Source organism: Doryrhamphus excisus, chromosome 1 (genome assembly GCF_030265055.1).
Source record: "Doryrhamphus excisus isolate RoL2022-K1 chromosome 1, RoL_Dexc_1.0, whole genome shotgun sequence".
NCBI lineage: Eukaryota > Metazoa > Chordata > Actinopteri > Syngnathiformes > Syngnathidae > Doryrhamphus > Doryrhamphus excisus.
Genome location: NC_080466.1, coordinates 27,746,691 through 27,765,516, shown reverse-complemented (window position 1 = coordinate 27,765,516; position 18,826 = coordinate 27,746,691). Strand labels below are relative to the sequence as shown.

At 38.9% G+C, this 18,826-nt stretch overlaps 1 protein-coding gene across 5 annotated transcripts in view; it reads left to right on the top strand.

Moving 5' to 3' along the window:
• The window catches only part of gphnb (gephyrin b), a 190,504-nt gene that overhangs the window by 160,940 nt on the left and 10,738 nt on the right, over positions 1-18,826 (top strand). For 4 of the 5 annotated variants that reach the window (XR_009119164.1, XR_009119165.1, XM_058046186.1 and 1 more), the window contains exons 12-16: positions 706-780; positions 5,039-5,095; positions 8,008-8,050; positions 10,921-11,058; positions 17,075-17,167. Coding sequence is in view for 3 of the 5 variants with exons in the window: in XM_058046186.1 (XP_057902169.1) it covers positions 706-780; positions 5,039-5,095; positions 8,008-8,050; positions 10,921-11,058; positions 17,075-17,167 (406 nt within the window). In the remaining 2 variants the exon portion in view is untranslated. The remainder of the gene's footprint in view (positions 1-705; positions 781-5,038; positions 5,096-8,007; positions 8,051-10,920; positions 11,059-17,074; positions 17,168-18,826) is intronic. The other variant, XM_058046188.1, reaches the window with a different exon arrangement.

Genomic DNA, 18,826 nt, shown 5'->3' with positions numbered 1-18,826 from the left:
GTTGTGGAATTTAATTACTTTTCGATCACGTGCGGTGTCAGGAAAATGTAGCGGGTTAACATCCAAATGCTAACAGCATTTATTATTTTACTTCTTCTTCTACATATTGCATACTATTGCATATTGCACAAACATGCCGCACTTAGGCTAGTGGAACCTCCAAAGCTGAACGTATACAATTTGGAAAGTTTCAGGAAAAACTCAAAAATTGCACAAAAACTTGGAGGTGGAGCCATCATTTGGTTATGGTGTCCCACAGCCACAAACCACATCAGACTCAGTCCATAGCAGGGGTGTCCAAAGTGCGTCCCGGGGGTCATTTTCCACCTGCAGCCCTTATTATATCATTAGCATTAGCAGTTTTCCAGTAATTATGGAATTCTACGCTGCATTTTCTTAGTCTCTTATGTAAATTATGTGCTTTGATACACCCACCTGCGTCCAGGCTACTCAGCACAATAGCTCTCATCACTTTTTGTCACCTTGAATATTGAAAACAATGCTTAAAACATCACCTGTATCTTTAATAAAGCTTTTATACAGCTGCTAGTGTAATAATTGACCACTTCCAAGCTCTACTAACTGATAAGTATTCCAAGTATTCCAAGCGGACGTGCATGCTTGTCCCCTTCCTTGTGTGTGTGTGTGTGTGTGTGTGACTTGGTGGCATGAACTATCCTATGACTATCCTGTGGCTTCCCACAGGCCTCACGGAGAGAATTCAGGGCTCACCTGGATGAGGTCATCACGCTCAAGTCAAGGTACTCTACCTTGGACCAGGTAAACCCCCGTTAACCTTCTATCAAACTCTTCTCAACCGGCATGCAGTGCCACCGGCATCCCACATGGCACCTAACCGCGCCCATTAACACACACACACACTGACCGCCGAGTAGCTGTAGCGTCAGCAGCCTCAATGCACTTCCATTTTTATTAACGTGATCTGGAACTGATACGCATTCAAGAAAGACCAGATCTTTGTGTAAAGTATTTGGTTCCTGGTTTAATGGAGGTGTTGCTCAAGGGGAGGTGTGTATTTTATGCCACTCATACGTAAAAATAAATGAAATACAAGACAATTATATACCAGGTAATTAATGAAGTGGTGGATTAGCAGCCTATTTTAGCTGCAATATGCATCACCCCCTGCGGTTATCAACAGCACTCCTCCTCAGGGCATCTCATTCAAGATGAACTATGTGGACAGAAGTATTTAGACGTTGTTGAATTCGGTTATGTTCAAAGTTCAAGTTCAAAAGTTAAAAAAACACTTTATTTATTCCCGAGGGGCAATTTAAAGGACACAGAGAACAGCATTTATTCATTTTCTACATCACGGTCGGATGAAACCAGCAGGAACATATTATTTGACCCAATCCTGCAGACCACAAAACCATCTTCTTCCCAGCCCTAAGCAGAGAAGCCCAGACTTCCCTCACCACGGACGACTTCGTCCAGCTCCTGCCAGTGGATCCCCAGACCCAGTTGGGCACTAATTCCGTAGACCAAGGCGCCAACATTGGAAGCCATCTCGGTGCAACCCAGTCTACCAAATTGGCTGCACCATGAAATTAGAGCCCATAGTCTCTCCAACTTGTCCTGGGTTCCCTACCGATCAACATGCCTTGAGCACCTCCCCAGGGAGTCATCCTGAAGGCATCTCAAAGGGAGGGCCCAGTTTTCCCATTCCATCCTTCCCTCATTCATGAACACGACCTTGCGGTACTTAAACTCCCCATCTTGGGCCAGGATCTTATTCCCAAAACCAGAAATGGAACACCACCCTTTTCCAGGCAAGAACCATGGACCATGGGCCGGGACTTTGAGATGCTGATTGTCATCCCAGCCGCTTCACACTCGACTGAGAGCTGAAGATCACGGTCGGATGAAACCAGCAGGAACATATTATTTGACCCAATCCTGTAGACCACAAAACCAGACCCTTTCAAATCCCTTGCTGCACCATTCTGTCCATAAAAGTAATAAAGGGGCAGTCCTGGCGAAGTCCATCTTATTGTTGGCAATGTGGACCAAACTCTGACACCAGGGACTACAACCTGGTGGTCCAGTACCGCATACTCTTGGAGAGTTTACTTCCCACACGATTCCACAAGGAACATGGTTAAGTGCTTGTTCCAAGTTTTTCCCCAAATCCAGGCCTGGCTCTCGAGGGGGGGGCAACTCGGGGTCGTAATTTGAACTACATGATGATGAGCTAGCTAATTGTTCCTACCAGAGGCATAAAGGTGCAGATTAATAATTTAAACAGTAAAGACAATGAAATAGGAACAATGCAATGCAATGATTGTAGTGTCCCATTACTTTTGTCCACATAGTTTATCTCTATCAGCACTCGTTGTTTTTTTTCATTCATCACACATGTGTTGTTAATATTTCAGTTTGTTTTTTTTTCGAGAATATACTACAGTTTAGTTTGAGCTGCTGTGAGCCTTTTGTTGCCTCCCCCTTGGCGATTGCTTGTCCTTGCCCCCCCCCCAGGGAGGAGAACTTGGTTGCGGTAGCACTTTGTCGCGCTGAACCATTCTGTCATGCGCTCCATCCTTCTCCAAGAAAGACCACTTCCTGAATTGTCACAGCCTTCCTCCTCTTCCTCACCATCATAAATATAAAGCACCCGCCTTTTTTTTTTTTTTTTTGCATAATTTGTCTGACAGGCCGTTTTATTTTTGTGCTGAGCTTAGCATCGCCACGGTTACATCTCATCATTTCCTGCAGCGTCTCCTCACTCGGATGGTTATTAGTGCTATCGATTTCTTGTGGAGCCTTTGCCACCCCCGTGTAGTCTCGCTGACCCCGACTAGGATCACTGTTGTGGACTCGACATCTGAGGGACCCTTGAATCACATTTAAAGCAAAAGGGTCCAATATTAAAAATCATTAGCTTGGACACTTTTTTTAGCACTTTTTTTTTTAGTGTGTCAGCTTTGCAAACCCGCTTTCTTTCTTTCAAATAAGTTATTCCAGTGGCTTTAATTTATATATCATGTGCATTTTATTGATCGCTACAGCAGAAATCACAGCTCAAGGGTTACAGGATAGATTAGAATTAAGCGTGAAAGAGTGAAAGTGTCTTTAGCGTCCCTCAACATCCTTCATGCTGCTTTTGCACTCATAACAACAACAACCGTGTTCATTGTTCACATGCAAAGTGTCTCATTCCCCATCATGACGCTCTGATAGTGTCGTCTTGGATGCTCCGTGTGTGTGTGTGTGTGTGTGTGTATGTGTGTGCCACCACGCCACACCTCCAGCTGCAGCGTTGACTTAATGATATGTATCACCTTGAGATGTTTTCGTATCAGCTGTGTAATAAGCGAGTCTGTTTTCCGATTGAATTGTTTTTGCAAAATGGTGTCACCGTCGGGACGCAACATAGTGTGAGGATGTCCATCGCTGTCTTTATTTGTGCTTCTCAATGTTTAAAAAATGTGATCCGTGTGTTGCTTTGAGTTGTTTTTTCAGTTCCCCTGTATCATCATCATCATCATCATCATCCTCCAGACCCCATCTCCTCATTCTTTTTTTCCAGCGGCGCTTGTGTGGCTCAAGAAAAATAGAAATACATTTTTTACACATAGTATTAAAAAAGAACAATATATTTGGTTAGGCTAGGCTAGGCTTTTACGAAGATCCAAGAAAGAAAGTGTATATAATACTGTATTTTCCGGACTATAAGTCACTCCAGAAATGCATAATTAGGTTGAAAAAAACATACATAAGTCGCATTTTTTGCGGGTAATTTATTTTCCAAACTACTTGACGAAAACAGACATTACGTCCTCTTGGAAGGCAAGTTCTACCAATAAAAGAATAGAGAACAGGCTGAATAGGTGTAAGATATGCTAACACAATGGTTATTCAGCTACACAAAAAATAAACATGAACAGAAAAGGTGTCCAGTGTTTATGTAACAAACAGTATTTTCATTTATAAGTCGCATTTTTTTGGGTAATTTTTTTGGTAATTTTTTACAAACTACTTGACCAAAACAGACATTATGTCCTCTTGGAAGGCAAGTTCTAACAATAAAAGAATAGAGAACAGGCTGAATAGATGTAAGATATTCTAACACAATGGTTTTTCAGCTACACAAAAAATAAACATAAACGGAAAAGGTGTCCAGTGTTTATGTAACAAACAGTTTTTTCATTTATAAGTCGCATTTTTTTGGTAATTTTTTTTTGGGGGGGGGGGGGTAATTTTTTGGTAATTTTTGGGGGAATTTTTTGGGTAATTTAATCAATTGGAAAAAAAGTCCGACTTATAGTCAGGAATATACGGTATATAGTATTTTTTTCATGAGTCATATAAAAGTGTTGCACAACTCTGATTGTTCTATGTGAGTGTGCGTCAAAGCGAATAACCATTGTGTTAGCATATCCTATTCAGCCTGTTGTCTATTCTTTTATTGGTAGAACTTGCCTACCAAGAGGACGTAATGTCTGTTTTGGTCAAGTAGTTTGGGAAAAAAAAATTTAAATTCCCCAAAAAATTACAAAGAAATTACAAAAAAAATGCGACTTATAAATGAAAAAACTGTTTGTTCCATAAACACTGGACACCTTTTCTGTTCATGTTTATTTTTTGTGTAGCTGAATAACCAGAAAATATGGTATTAAACCACCACGCTAACTTTATTTACTGTTTGACAGAATAATACAGTAAATAGAATACGATTAGCAGAATTAGCCTAGCACATGCAATCTATTCATAATTGGAGAGGATGTGTTATTACTGATTATGTATACCATGTACTGCTTAACAAACATATTTAACACATATCCATATGCAAATACTTGTAGGTACAAAATGGAGACATTTTATTTGGTAGTTTAATTGCTAATAAACCAACAATTAAGTCAGCTCCTTCCTTTCCCTGTTTCCTGTTCCTGTTCCATCTTTGTTGCTTCCCTCTATTGTCCTGCTAGGGTTGTCCTGTGTGTGTGTGTGTGTGTTGTGTTGTGGTTGCCAGGACAGATGCACTGATGCCTGTGATTCGATGCTTTATCTCCACTAGCTCCAGTGTAGGTTGGAGGGGCTTAAAGATGATCGCAGGAGGACCTTCAGCTCTCGAGTAACTATCCCGCCCCCACCCAACCACCCACCCACCTACCCACCCCGCTGCCCTTTGCCTCCACCCTCCTCTGAGGAGCGCGCAAAACAAACGCCACACTCTGTGTCCCTCTTTTTTTTTATTCTGCCTGTGTTGTCCCACAACCAGCCTTCCTTGTTCTCATTCTGTCTGTTGTTTCTTTCTCTCCATGCAAAGTCTGTCTGTGGTGGTTGGCTTTGTGCGTCTGTCTCGGCGGTCGACATTAGTCCGCTTTCACTAGTTAATGTCTGGTGTGTTGGATGTCTGTCAAGTAGATGCCATTAGGCCACCGTAGTGGTCTTTTATTGTTTCTTCTTTTCTTACCGCAATGTCTGCTGGGCTCTGTAGTTTTAGTCAAGTCTGTTGTCCAAAGTCTGTGCTTTCTATTTCTGTTCTTTTATTTACCTATACGGGCTATGCGGGGGGCCACTTCATTATGCTCATTATTTTTTTGGAACTTGCTGTCCCCTGACTTGTGTTTTACGTCTCCGTCTGCCCGTTCACACACACACACACACATCCCCCTCATCCCACCCATCCTCCCGCCCACTCACCTTGGCTGTTTGGTGCCCGGTATAATGGCGGCGAGGGAGGGGAGTAGAGATAAAGACTTGTTTTATGTTAAACAAAGACTTCATAAGCGTGACTTATGTAGTTGACTTGACCAAGGTTTTGATTGTGTGAGATTTGTTTTTTCAGGCAACCGTAGTCGGCCTGTCGGGTGTTAAGATGATAAAATGACAGAAGCTCAAGTGTAAAAGACCCCAAAATGAAATGTTGGCACCATAATGTATTTTGTTATGTTTACTATGGGACAGTTATGCATTGAAATGACTCAATAATGAAAGAATAACTAATACAGCCGCAACTACTTTATCTGTTTATGGCACATTTGATACCTTACTTTTGGTAATATATTTGTATTTTTAATATTTGTCAATATTTTTTTCCTGGAAAGTGTGCACTGTAAACCCGAATAAGTTAGCAGAGCTCCAACTCAAATTTATTAGAGTATATCAGAGCTTTAATATTTGGAGTTTATATTCGATATACTTTTTTTTTTAATTTTGGGGTGAAGAGAGAAATAGATTTCTTTTTCACATTCTCTCTGCCATGAATTCTCCATTCTTTAATTTGTAACTCTTTTCAACTCTTTCCATAGGACAAAGGTGTGCATGTGTAAACCTACACAGTACAAATCTATTCTATTCTTAATTGGTTCGATGGTTTGATTTATTCATGTTTAATAGATACTTTTTTTTTAAATAACTACAAATTTGTTTAAGTAGGTTACACAAATCTGCAAAAAGTTCATATTTAATAAAAAATTACAAGTTAAATAAACTGAAAAGATGGATAATGCAACTGGCGATCATCATTTATAAGTAGAACTTTTAAGAAAATTTATTCCAATTAATTATTTTGAGCATTTTGAGCAAGTTAATCTTACTTAATATAGCCAATATAGTTCAATTTAATCAAAACATATTAGTTAAAATTACTCTAAATGGAACAACATGTTAAATGAACTTGACATAATTAAGTTATTAGAACTTTGAATATGCATAACTTCATTTATTTAAGTACTTTGAACATTCGGGTTTACAGTGTGGTCATAGGTTATTCTACCATCTACCTTCATCAATTATATATATATATATATATGACCTCTTATAGGACAGGGAATATTTGGAAGTTGCATGCATTACTTAGGGCAGCATGTGATTTTTTTCAGCCAATCAGAAACAAGACAATGTCAAAAGTAAAAAAAAAAAAATTTGTTTTTTTTTTTTTATTCTAAAAAAAAACATCACATGGACAAGTAATATTTGGAAGTCACATGCATTACTTAGGGCAGCATGTGATTTTTCTCAGCCAATCAGAAACAAGACAATGTCAAAAGTAGAAAAAAAATAAAATAGTTTTTTTATTATTAAAAAAAACATACCAAGGACAAGTAATGTTTGGAAGTTGTATGCATTACTTAGGGCAGCATGTGATTTTTCTCAGCCAATCAGAAACAAGACAATGTCAAAAGTAAAAAAAATTATTTTTTTTTAATTCTAAAGAAACATCACAAGGACAAGTAATATTTGGAAGTTGCATGCATTAATGCATTACTTATGGCGGCATGTGATTTTTTTCTCAGCCAATCAGAAACAAGACAACGTCAAAAGTAAAAAAAAATATATATTTTTTTATTATACAGAAAATTTACCTACATTTCATTTTGATTTTTTCTTAACATCAATCACATAAGCGGCTTTATTTTATTTGTACATATTTTATTTTTGCAAAATGACTCATCCATATTTTGCCTCTACAAATGATATGAAATACTACACATTCAAACGTACTTTGGATTTTCACTGAGGCTGTCTTTTGTTTGCGTGTACCCAATTTTTTTTTAAAAAAAGTTACTACACAGCAAATTGGCAGCATCAAGCGCCCCTGCTCTCCTCCCCACCCATCTTTGTAGTCCAGTGGAATATTCCAGCCTCAATCTAAACTCTAAACGGGACATTTCCACCACATTTGGATGTGACACACGTCTTTCACTAACGTCACTCTGTATGTTGCTGCCTTTGTCCTCATAGTCGTCCGACTGCAATCCAACGATTCAGTACTGTCACATATCATGTGCGCCTTCACCAACAATGATGATGATGATGATGATGCAGTAGTATGCAGTACAAGCCGAAGTAGGGCTAGTCATCATGGCGGAGATGCAGCCGTCTCCCAACAAGCAGGACAAAAAGCGCACAGTGTATCGTGACATGACACTTTGTCATCACACGCGTTGTCAAAATAGCACCGCTGTCTATCTCCAATTTCCACTGCTGTCTCTTTTTTTTTCTCTCTCCTTGCATCCTCTACGTCTCTCTCGTGTCTAGGTGCAGTCGAGATGCAGCAGCAAAGAAAACATCCTAAGATCAAGTGAGTGCTATAAAGTGTTTGATCACCTGAACTCATCATAGCACTTCATGGCCTCATGATGTGGTAGAATTTGGTATAAATACAAGAAAGTGAAAATAACGTAATATGTTCTAACCCCAGGGGTCTCAAACTCAATTTACCTGGGGGGCCACTGAAGCTAGGGTCTCAGCAAGGCTGGGCCGCATCAGGTTTTCCCAAAAAAAAAACCCATTTATTAAAACAGAAAAATATACAAACTTTTTCAGTGCTTTGGTTCCGATTTTCTACAATAAAAGCTCTGATAAAACATTCCACTGTTCTCAAATATCTTAATTTTTATTTTTCTGCACAAAATAAGATGAAAAATAAATAAACAAATCAAGAATAAAGAAAATCAATCAGTAATAAATAAATAAATATAATAATAACAATAAAACGGCAAATAATAAAAACTTAAGAAACCACATATAGTTGGTGGGTAGACAAATTATTTTTTTCAGATTAAAATGAACAAAGCATTATTAGAGCCCTGTAGACATGACAAAACACGACTATAGTCACATTTATACTCTTTTTATTTACAACATATTGCGCAACTGCACAGGGTCTTGAGACACATGCTAACTCGCAAACTAGAGAGCTAGCGACCTAAACGGTAGCCTTCAAGTTATTTCCTTTAAACTTAAATATCCAAAAACTTACCACTTCCACATGGATAGGGAGGATAACTATTAACAGTTATTTAACCTTTAACATGAACATTAATCAAACGTAATAATTTTTTCTGAGTACATGATACCATACAGCATCCATATCAAACTTGCGCGGGCCGCACTAACATTAAACTTTCATATCAAGGCGGGGCCTCAAACTAGTGTCCTGCGGGCCACATTTGGCCCGCGGGCCGTGTGTTTGAGACCGCTGTTCTAACCCCAAAAGTTTGTCCCACAACGCAAATTACCCGTGAGAATATGTTGCTTTTTGCCACGGCGTGTACTCTTTCTATAGGCCGTATTTGTGCTTGTGATGTGACAAGTAATGCATGATTTGTGGGTTTGTTACGCTGTGTTACGGCGTGCGTGTCTCTGCCTGTGTGATGTTTTGCCAGAAGGTTGTTAAGCCTCGTGTCGAGCAGCGGAATGCGCTGCGGAAAAAGCGTAAGTGTGTGTTTAAAGGCAAAGAAATTGGGTCAAGGGAAATCAGAGCATTGCGCCGATTCGTCGCTGTGAGGCAAACAAGAGCGAGAGGGAGAAAGTATAGAGAGCGAGATTACATATTAGTTACACCGTCTTTGTTCTTCTTACCTTTGCTATCATTAGACGGATATTATTAGAGAAACATGGCTGCTATCAAGCATCTCCATCATCTAGTGACTTTTTTTTTTTTTTTTACACTCTGGTATTCTTATGTATGCAAAAACGTACTCGGGTTTACTGAAGTATAAGAACATAAAATTGGAATAAGGATGAGGCGAGAACGTAAACAATGTTCCGGGAACAATAGCATTAAAAGTAATTAGAAGTAGATCGTGTGCATACTATGTAATGCTGAATGTCCGATTTTTACCCTATTTTCCGGAGTATAAGTCGCACTTTTTTTCATAGCTTGGCTGTTCCTGAGACTTATAAATGAAAAAAAGTGTTTATGTCACATAAACACTGGACACTTTTTCTCTTCATGTTTATTTTTTGTGTAGCTGAATAACCATTGTGTTAGCATATCTTACACCTATTCAGCCTGTTCTCTATTCTTTTATTAATGTTAGAACTTGGTAATGGTAATGGTTTAATTTCATTTGAACATGCATCAGATTACAATTGAATGCATCACATAATCAGTTCACAGTTCCACATGTCCAAAAGGAGTAGGAAGAAGCAAAGCTTATTAAATCCTACCCCTCCATCTGGTACTTTTACAATCAGTACAATCAGTTTCTTCACTTCCTGCTTTCCTAATATAATTTAAAAATATATATTTTATTGATTTTTATTTTTTAATTTAAATTTATTTAATTTTTATGTATTTATTTATTTATTTTTTTTCATGTACCGAAGTACGATGTGATATGAGAACTTGCCTTCCAAGAGGATGTAATGTCTATTTTGGTCAAGTAGTTTGTTTGTTTTACAATCAGTACAATCAGTTTGTTCACTTCCTGCTTTCCAAATATAATTTTTTTCATTATTAAGTTTTTATTTTATTTATTTTTATTTTATTCTTTTTATTTATTTATTATTATTATTTTATTTTATTTTTTATTTTGGTCAGGTAGTTTGTTTTACAATCAGTACAATCAGTTTGTTCACTTCCTGCTTTCCTAATATAATTTAATTTTTTTATTTTATAAATTTTTCATTTTTTATTATTTATTTTATTTTTATTTTATTTATTTTAATTATTCTTTTTTTTTTCATGTACCGAAGTACAATGTGATATGAGAATTTGCCTTCCAAGAGGATGTAATGTCTATTTTGGTTAAGTATTTTGTAAAATAAATTACCCGCAAAAAATGCGACTTATACTCCAGTGCGACTTATGTATGTTTTTTTCTAATTATGCATTTTTGGCCTTGTGCGACTTATACTCCAGAGCGATTTATAGTCCAGAAAATACAATATGTGCTATATTCAAACAAATTTGATCATATTTGGTGAGAGTTGGTGATGCCAACCAAACGCAAGGTATTTTTTTCCTGAAGTGACTCATGGGCTTAAAGAGAAAAACATCTTGAGTGGTTCATGCTCAGGCAGGGAATCAGTACATCTCACGCTGTATAAGATGTGATTTTATACCAAATTGTACTTCATTATCATCCTTTTTCGTCATCCTCTTTCAAAGAAAAACAAGTGGATGCGTCATCGCATGTCATGTGATGTCCCACGCTTTCTCAGGTCACAGCGCTGTAGACATCACCAAGGTGGCCCGGAGACACCGCATGTCCCCCTTCCCTCTCACCTCCATGGACAAGGCCTTCATCACTGTGCTGGAGATGACCGCCGTCCTGGGCACTGAGATCATCAACTACAGAGGTTAGTTTATGAAGTGTCAGTCATCCAGGATATGGGATGAATCCAAGCGACTGGACTCTTCTTGTTTGTTGAAAAAGTTCTTCAGTTCGAAATTTTGAAGTACACAATACGTATACACTGTAAAAAAAAATTAGCTTTTAGTTCCGTCAACTTATTTTTGTGTGTCAGGTCAACTAAATTTTGCCAAAAAGTTGATACCAACTATAGAAATGTTAGGTTTTGATCCTCCCAACTAATCAAATAGTTCAGTCTACTTTGAAATGTGGGTGTGGCCAACTTGTACAAGAGTGTGATGGCTTTTGCACATGCTCATACGCTTTTGATGGTACCACTCGTACATGCAAGCACACACACACACACCCATCACAAATATCTAATGCTAATGTTTAAAAATATGTTTTAAAGACAAAACATTAAAGTTTTAATGTTATTAAATTAAATTAAATTAAATTAAATTCATGTTCCACACATTTTTTTTTTACTTTAATCCAAATTTCTGTTTGGTAGCCTATTGTTTTGTAACAAAATAGTTAATTTAACATGGCATTTCTCGTTGTTATGATTTTTGTCAGATTTCAACCCCGTCAAATTTTTTTTTTTCATTTGTAACCTCACTGCCTTGAAATTTTGATTAAATCTAGCAAATTATTTCACGTAATTTCAACACACAACTAAGTTGTGGGAACTTCATTTTTTAGGTCCAATAACCAAATATTTTGGTCTTATCAACAATGTAAATCAAGTAATCTCATCTCATTTTCAAATCAGGTTAACAAATTATTTCAGTTAATTTCAATTTAATTGTGAGTTGAATTTACTTGAGTTAATTATTCATTCATTTCATTCATTTTCTACCGCTTTTCCTCACGAGGGTTGCGGGGGGGAGGGGGTGCTGGAGCCTATCCCAGCCGTCTTTGGGCGAGAGGCGGGGTACACCCTGGACTGGTGGCCAGCCAATCACAGGGCACATATAGACAAACAACCATTCACACTCACATTCATACCTATGGACAATTTGGAGTCGCTAATTAACCTAGCATGTTTTTGGAATGTGGGAGGAAACCGGAGTACCCGGAGAGAAAATGCAAACTCCACACAGAGATGGCCGAGGGTGGAATTGAACCCTGGTCTCCGAGCTGTGACGTCTGCGTGCTAACCACTCGTCCACCGTGCCGCCCTTTAGCTAATTAGTTAGACTAAATCAAAAGTGAGTTGAGATTACTTGAGTTCTATTGTTGATTTTTTTTTACAGTGTATACGAAAGGCGATGGCGCCAACTTCCTATCCAGAATTGTTGTCCTCAACCTTCAAGCAGACCAAAAAAAAAAGTGTATTTTATTACCTGCCCTGTCGTTTGCAATGTTCCTGTGTGCCACCTGCTCCTGCTTCAGTAGGCTTGAATGTCTGCTGATGTAGCAACATGCTAACGCTAACTTCACATGACGGCTGGTAAACAAGAGTCGGGCATCTCGCTGAAGCAGCGCTTTGTGCCGCACACACACACACGCTTGCTTTAAGGGGTCTTATAACCGGAACGGACATTCAACAACCGGGATGCTAACCGATGTAGGATATCGCTTTTCGGTTTTTGAACAACAATGTTGAAAGACCCATCCTCTGGTCATGGAAAAAGTGATTCAGACAAGTCAAATTTTGAATTCAGAAATGTCCAATATGTTATTAAAAAGTAGAAGGACAGTAGTTCCTGTGCAGTGGTCCAAGTCCGAGTCCCCAAGATGGACTATAGTTGGCCACCTCTTGTCTGCTCGGACTGTTTAAGGATGAAGAGGAGCTGGTCTTTATTGGAGAAACAATACATGGCGACTGTTGGCCGAACCACACCAGAACATCAGCAAACTCGCATCACGGTCTATAGCAGGAGTCTCAAACTCAATTTACTTGGCGGGCACTGGAGCTCGGGTCTGGGTGAGACTGGGCCGCATCAGGTTTTCCAAAAAAAAAAAAAAAAACCCATTTATTAAAAACAAAAAAATTTAAAAAACTTTGCTTTGGTTCCAATTTTCTACAAGAAAAGCTCTGATAAAACATTCCACTGTTCTCAAATATCTAACTTTTTATTTTTCTACACAAAATAAGATGAAAAATAAATAAATCAAGAATAAAGAAAATAATCAGTAATAAATAAATATAATAATAAAACGGCAAATAATAAAAACTTAAGAAACCACATATAGTTGGTGGGTAGACAAATTATTTTTTTCAGATTAAAATGAACAAAGCATTATTAGAGCCCTGTAGACATGACAAAACACGACTATAGTCACATTTATACTCTTTTTATTTACAACATATTGCGCAACTGCAGGGTCTTGAGACACATGCTAACTCGCAAACTAGAGAACTAGCGACCTAAACGGTAGCCTTCAAGTTATTTCCTTTAAACTTAAATAGCCAAAAACTTACCACTTCCACACGGATAGGGAGGATAACTTAACAGTTATTTAAAGCTACGTTCACACCGACGCTGAATGTCGCGCTTTGAATCGGCGACGAATTCGGCGTCATTTTTCAAAAAATCTCACGATCTTCTCAGATATGTTTAAGATCTGTTAAGCTCTGTTACGCAATGGAAAATTTCGAGATCACGACTGCATCCCGCCTCTGATCCAGAGCATACATATTGTAGCGACCCTGATGTATTCATGTTGACGTTGTGCTCTTGGGTGTCCGACTGTGACTGTGAATGCACCAGGGGGTGGGGGCGTGTCTGGTGGAGGAAGTACTGTTGTGTTGCTGGCGATGGTTGCAACGGCGTGGTTACGGCCGACAGTATTATTGTTGTGCAATAAAAAGCTTGTCAGTGATTGCAGTCGTGTAATTTCCATAGCGTCGGCAACGACGCTACAATATATAAAGATGCATCAGATCCATTGATCCTTTGAACCAAGCTCTGTTAAGCTTTCCTACGCTTTGAGCAAAACTTTGATAAGCTTTGTGACGCTTTGATAAGCTTTAATACGCTCTAATACGCTCTCCCCGCTTTACGCAATTCGTGACAGATCGCCTCAAAATTTTAAACAGTTTAAAAATTTTTGGCGCTCTTGCCGAATGTCCCAAATTGCTCAAACCTTTCTTACGCTGTATTACGGTCTTTACGCTTTCATTAAGCTTTGTTACGCTTTGCCGCCGCTTTGCTCGCCGATTTAATTCGCCATCGATTCGGCGTCGGTGTGAACGTAGCTTAACCTTTAACATGAACATTAATCAAACGTAATCATTTTTTCTGGGTACATGATACCATACAGCATCCATATCAAACTTGCGCGGGCCGCACTAACATTAAACTTTCATATCAAGGCGGGGGCCTCAAACTAGTGTCCTGCAGGCCACATTTGGCCCGCGGGCTGCGTGTTTGAGACCGCTGGTCTAAAGGAACAGAACTTGGATATAACCCGAGTTTTTTTTTTTTTATTTCAAGGATTTTAATAAAGATCGTGTTACTCTTTGTTAAAAATAAATACAATAAAAATCCACTCAATCATCATCAGCTTTTGTTTTTTTTGCTAGGAGTTTAGTTTCTTTCCTCAGCTTTATAGCAGGTTTAATTGTTTTTAGGAAGCGGGGGGGGGGTGTGGGTTGCGAAGTAGGGAGGAGGGCGAATGTTGGATTTGCTGAAGCACAGCTGGCGAGGCGACAGCGCGGTGAGGACAAGGGGATTTGAGAGATGAAATATTTAGACAGGCAACAGCTGGAGGAGCTACCCTGCTGGAATATTGTGTTGGTGTGTGCTTGCGTGTGTATTTTGTCCATGATAGTGATATAATTCACATGTACGCCCTAGGAATGATAAATTGCTATGATGTAGAATTAGCCATTCTTTAAAAAGTGATTGATTACAAGACCTGATTAAGATGCAAAGTGAAGGAGTTGGTCAAGCCCATGGTTCGGCAACCTTTACTATCAAAAGACCAATTTGTCCATAGCTATGAATGTGAGTGTGAATGGTTGTTGCAAGTGTAGAATTGTCCAAAATGTAACACGGACTGATTAAGATTCAGAGTGAAGGAGTTGGTCAAGCCCAGGGTCAAGCCCAGGGGTCGGCAACCTTTACTATCCTTTCCTCCCACATTCCAAAAACATGCTAGGTTAATTGGCGACTTATTATTATTATTATTATTACTATAATAAGGAAGTCTGGTTGCATGGCGGTCTAGTGGTTAGCGCGCAGACCTCACAGCTAGGAGACCCAAGTTCAATTCCACCCTCGGACATGCTTGTGTGGAGTTTGCATGTTCTCCCTGTGCATGTGTGGGTTTTCTCCAGGTACTCCGGTTTCCTCCCACATTCCAAAAACATGCTAGGTTAATTAGCGACTCCAAATTGTCCATAGGTATGAATGTGAGTGTGAATGGTTGTTTGTCTATATGTGCCCTGTGATTGGCTGGCCACCAGTCCAGGGTGTACCCCGCCTCTCGCCCAAAGACAGCTGAGATAGGCTCCAGCACCCCCCGCGACCCTCATGAGGATAAGCAGTAGAAAATGAATGAATGTTTACTATCATAGATGACTATTAAGGTGACTATAGGGGTGTTATTTCATGTCTAGAGGGCTCTAATAGTGTTAAAAGCCATATTTAGAAGGTCGTAACCAGGTTTTCTATGCTCTCCCCATGAAAATATCCACATTTATGAATAAGAAATCCCACTTTACGGGAATACTTTATGTGCCCTGTGATTGGCTGGCCACCAGTCCAGGGTGTACCCTGCATCTCACCGGAAGACAGCTGGGATAGGCTCCAGCACCCCCCGCGACGGTAGAAAATGAATGAATGAATGCAAAGGGAGCCACAACAAGAAGACTGTGTGTCTCCAGAGTTTGCGGGTTGCCGACCCCTGGTCTATCCCAACCCTTGATTTAAGAATTAAAAATGTCGTAGTGTATAGAGTGTATTTTTGCAAGTTATCACTGTGGTGCAATACGGAGAAACTTCTAATTTGTACTGATGCAAATGCCAGTAATACTTTTCATCACTAAACATTCCCTTGGGTGGTAGGTTTTCCACAAAAAAGAAAGGATGCATTTTTATCAAAAACGGTTGATTTACATTGCAACCTTTGTGTTGAAATAGTTTTGAAAGAAAATAAAATACACCCAATAGGCCGCCTCTGTGATTGTGTGTAGTGTCACATGTTGAGCAGTGTGTGGATGTACTCTACATGCACTCATTGATATCAACGCTTAGATCTTCATATTAACGCCCACGTTTGCATAGAAGTTCAAAGAAAGTCTAAATATAGCACAGCACAGCGGCTTATGATATTTTTGTTGCAGGGTTTGTCTTCCCCCTCCACCCACTCTATCGCTCGGCTTTCTTTAACTTCCTTTTTTCTCTATGAGCTGACGTTGTCTCAGTGCAGCTGCATGCTTAGTGTATGTGTTGCTCAATTACATTTACATTGACAGACAGATGTCGTATGTTTACATCGACATCTGACTTCAGTCTCTTTTAGGGTGATTTTCCAAAACATCAAGCCCGATAAATAATAGAACATAAACAAAACAGTCATTCATACAAAACCTGGTTACGACCTTCTAAATATGGCTGTTAACACTATTAGAGCCCTCTAGATATGAAATAACACCCCTATAGTTACCTTAATAGTCACCTAATATAGTAAACATTCATTTTCTACCGCTTATTCTCACGAGGGTCGGGGGTGCTGGAGCCTATCCCAGCTGTCTTCGGGCGAGAGGAGGGGTACACTGGTGGCCAGCCAATCACAGGGCACATATAGACAAACAACCATTCACACTCACATTCATACCTATGGACAATTTGGAGTCGCTAATTAACCTAGCATGTTTTTGGAATGTGGGAGGAAACCGGAGTACCCGGAGAAAACTCACACAGAGATGGCCCAGGGTGTAATTGAACGCTGGTTTCCTAGCTGTGAGGTCTGCGTGCTAACCACTCAACCACCGTGCAGCCCTAAAACAGTCATAAATGTATCAATTTTCTGATATTAATGGTCTTGTATTTGCGGTTCATCCACAGACGGAATGGGTCGAGTCCTAGCTCAGGACGTTTATGCCAAAGACAACCTGCCGCCATTCCCTGCTTCTGTCAAGGATGGTTATGCTGTGAGAGGTAAGTAGCATAACTTTTTAACTTCTCCTGGTGTCTGTATGCCATAAAATATATTTTTGACCATACCTACATGACAGGAAACATACTTAAACTGAGTAATCAGTCGTCCAAATTGAATTGGTTGAATTCTGCATTCACCCACCATGACACATCCAAACTAAAATAATACATAAGGCTAAAAATAACCAATCACCTAAAAATGTCATCCAATACTTCTCTACAAGAGAGGAGAAATATGATCTCAGGGAAGAAGTACATTTGAAACACTTATATGCTCGGACTACGTTAAAAAGCCATAGCATTTCAGTATGGGGAATCAAACTATGGAATGGATTGAGTAAGGAAATCAAACAATGCACAACGATGAGCCAATTCAAGAAACAATACAAGCAGTTGATGTTTGCTAAATACAAGGATGAAGAGTCTTGAACCAGTCATGATGTGCTATATATATCACTATATTGACACTTACTATGGTACCCATTATGTCATTGGATGCTCATATCACCTCGTACTTTGGTACATGAAAAATTAAAAAAGAACAATTAAATTATTATTATTAAATTCAATTAAAATAATAAAAAATATTAAAATTATTAATAAATAATAATAATTAATAATAACATTATTATTAATTAAATTAAAATACAAATTCAATAAAATACATTTTAAAAAACAACAAAAAAAACAAATTATATTAGGAAAGCAGGAAGTGAACAAATGTAACTGATTGTTTGCTACCATATTTGTTTACACATTTTGCCTGGCTCCACTGTCTCCGGCAGAAGCTAGCTCGCTATAGTGATCTGCCTAGCAACCCACGGCTCTTCAGGCTCTTTTTGTGGCTCTCTTCACCATGCTCAAGTATTTTTTTTAACACCCAAATGGGGAAAATACGCATCTTTGGAAAAAAATCTGACTTTCTGTGAGACCGTATACTAGCAAGACTATTTGATCAACTCTGACTTTTCTCTTCTGAACTACTTTAATACCCCAAAATTCCCAAATGTGGCAGTCAATCAAAATAAAAAAAGAAAAAAGAAAACAAACTTAAACTATATTAGGAAAGCAGGAAGTGAACAAATGTAACAGTTACTGATTGTAAAACTACCAGATGGAGGGGTAGGATTTAATAAACTTTGCTTCTTCCTACTCCTTTTGGACATGTGGAACTGTGAACTGATTGTGAAGCATTCAATTGTAATCTGATGCATGTTCAAATGAAATGAAACCATTACTATCCAAACATCTCCAAGTGTATTTATAGATGTACTGTACGTTGCAGTTGTTTTGTATATAGAGCAGCAAAACCTTGTTTGAGGTCTTTATACACAAATATCCCTGAAAGAGTGCCTTTTAAACTTTATTTGAGGTGTTAATATCCCAAAGAGAGTCGTTATTAGGGTTCAGGAGGAGCAACAACACACCTGGGAACCCGGAGAGAAGGACAGCAGCTTGTTGGCTCCAGGCACATTAAAAAAAAAACTCTTGTACAAAGCATCTGCTGTTGAGAAGGAGAGACTGTGCACAACAGGTCTTCTCCGTGTTTTATGCATCTGTCCTGAGGGTCTGCAGAGGCATTCATGTGCGGAGACTCCAGTGCTTGGGCGGTATCTGTGCACTTGATTGAGGCCCGACTCCAAGGCTTGATGATTAACC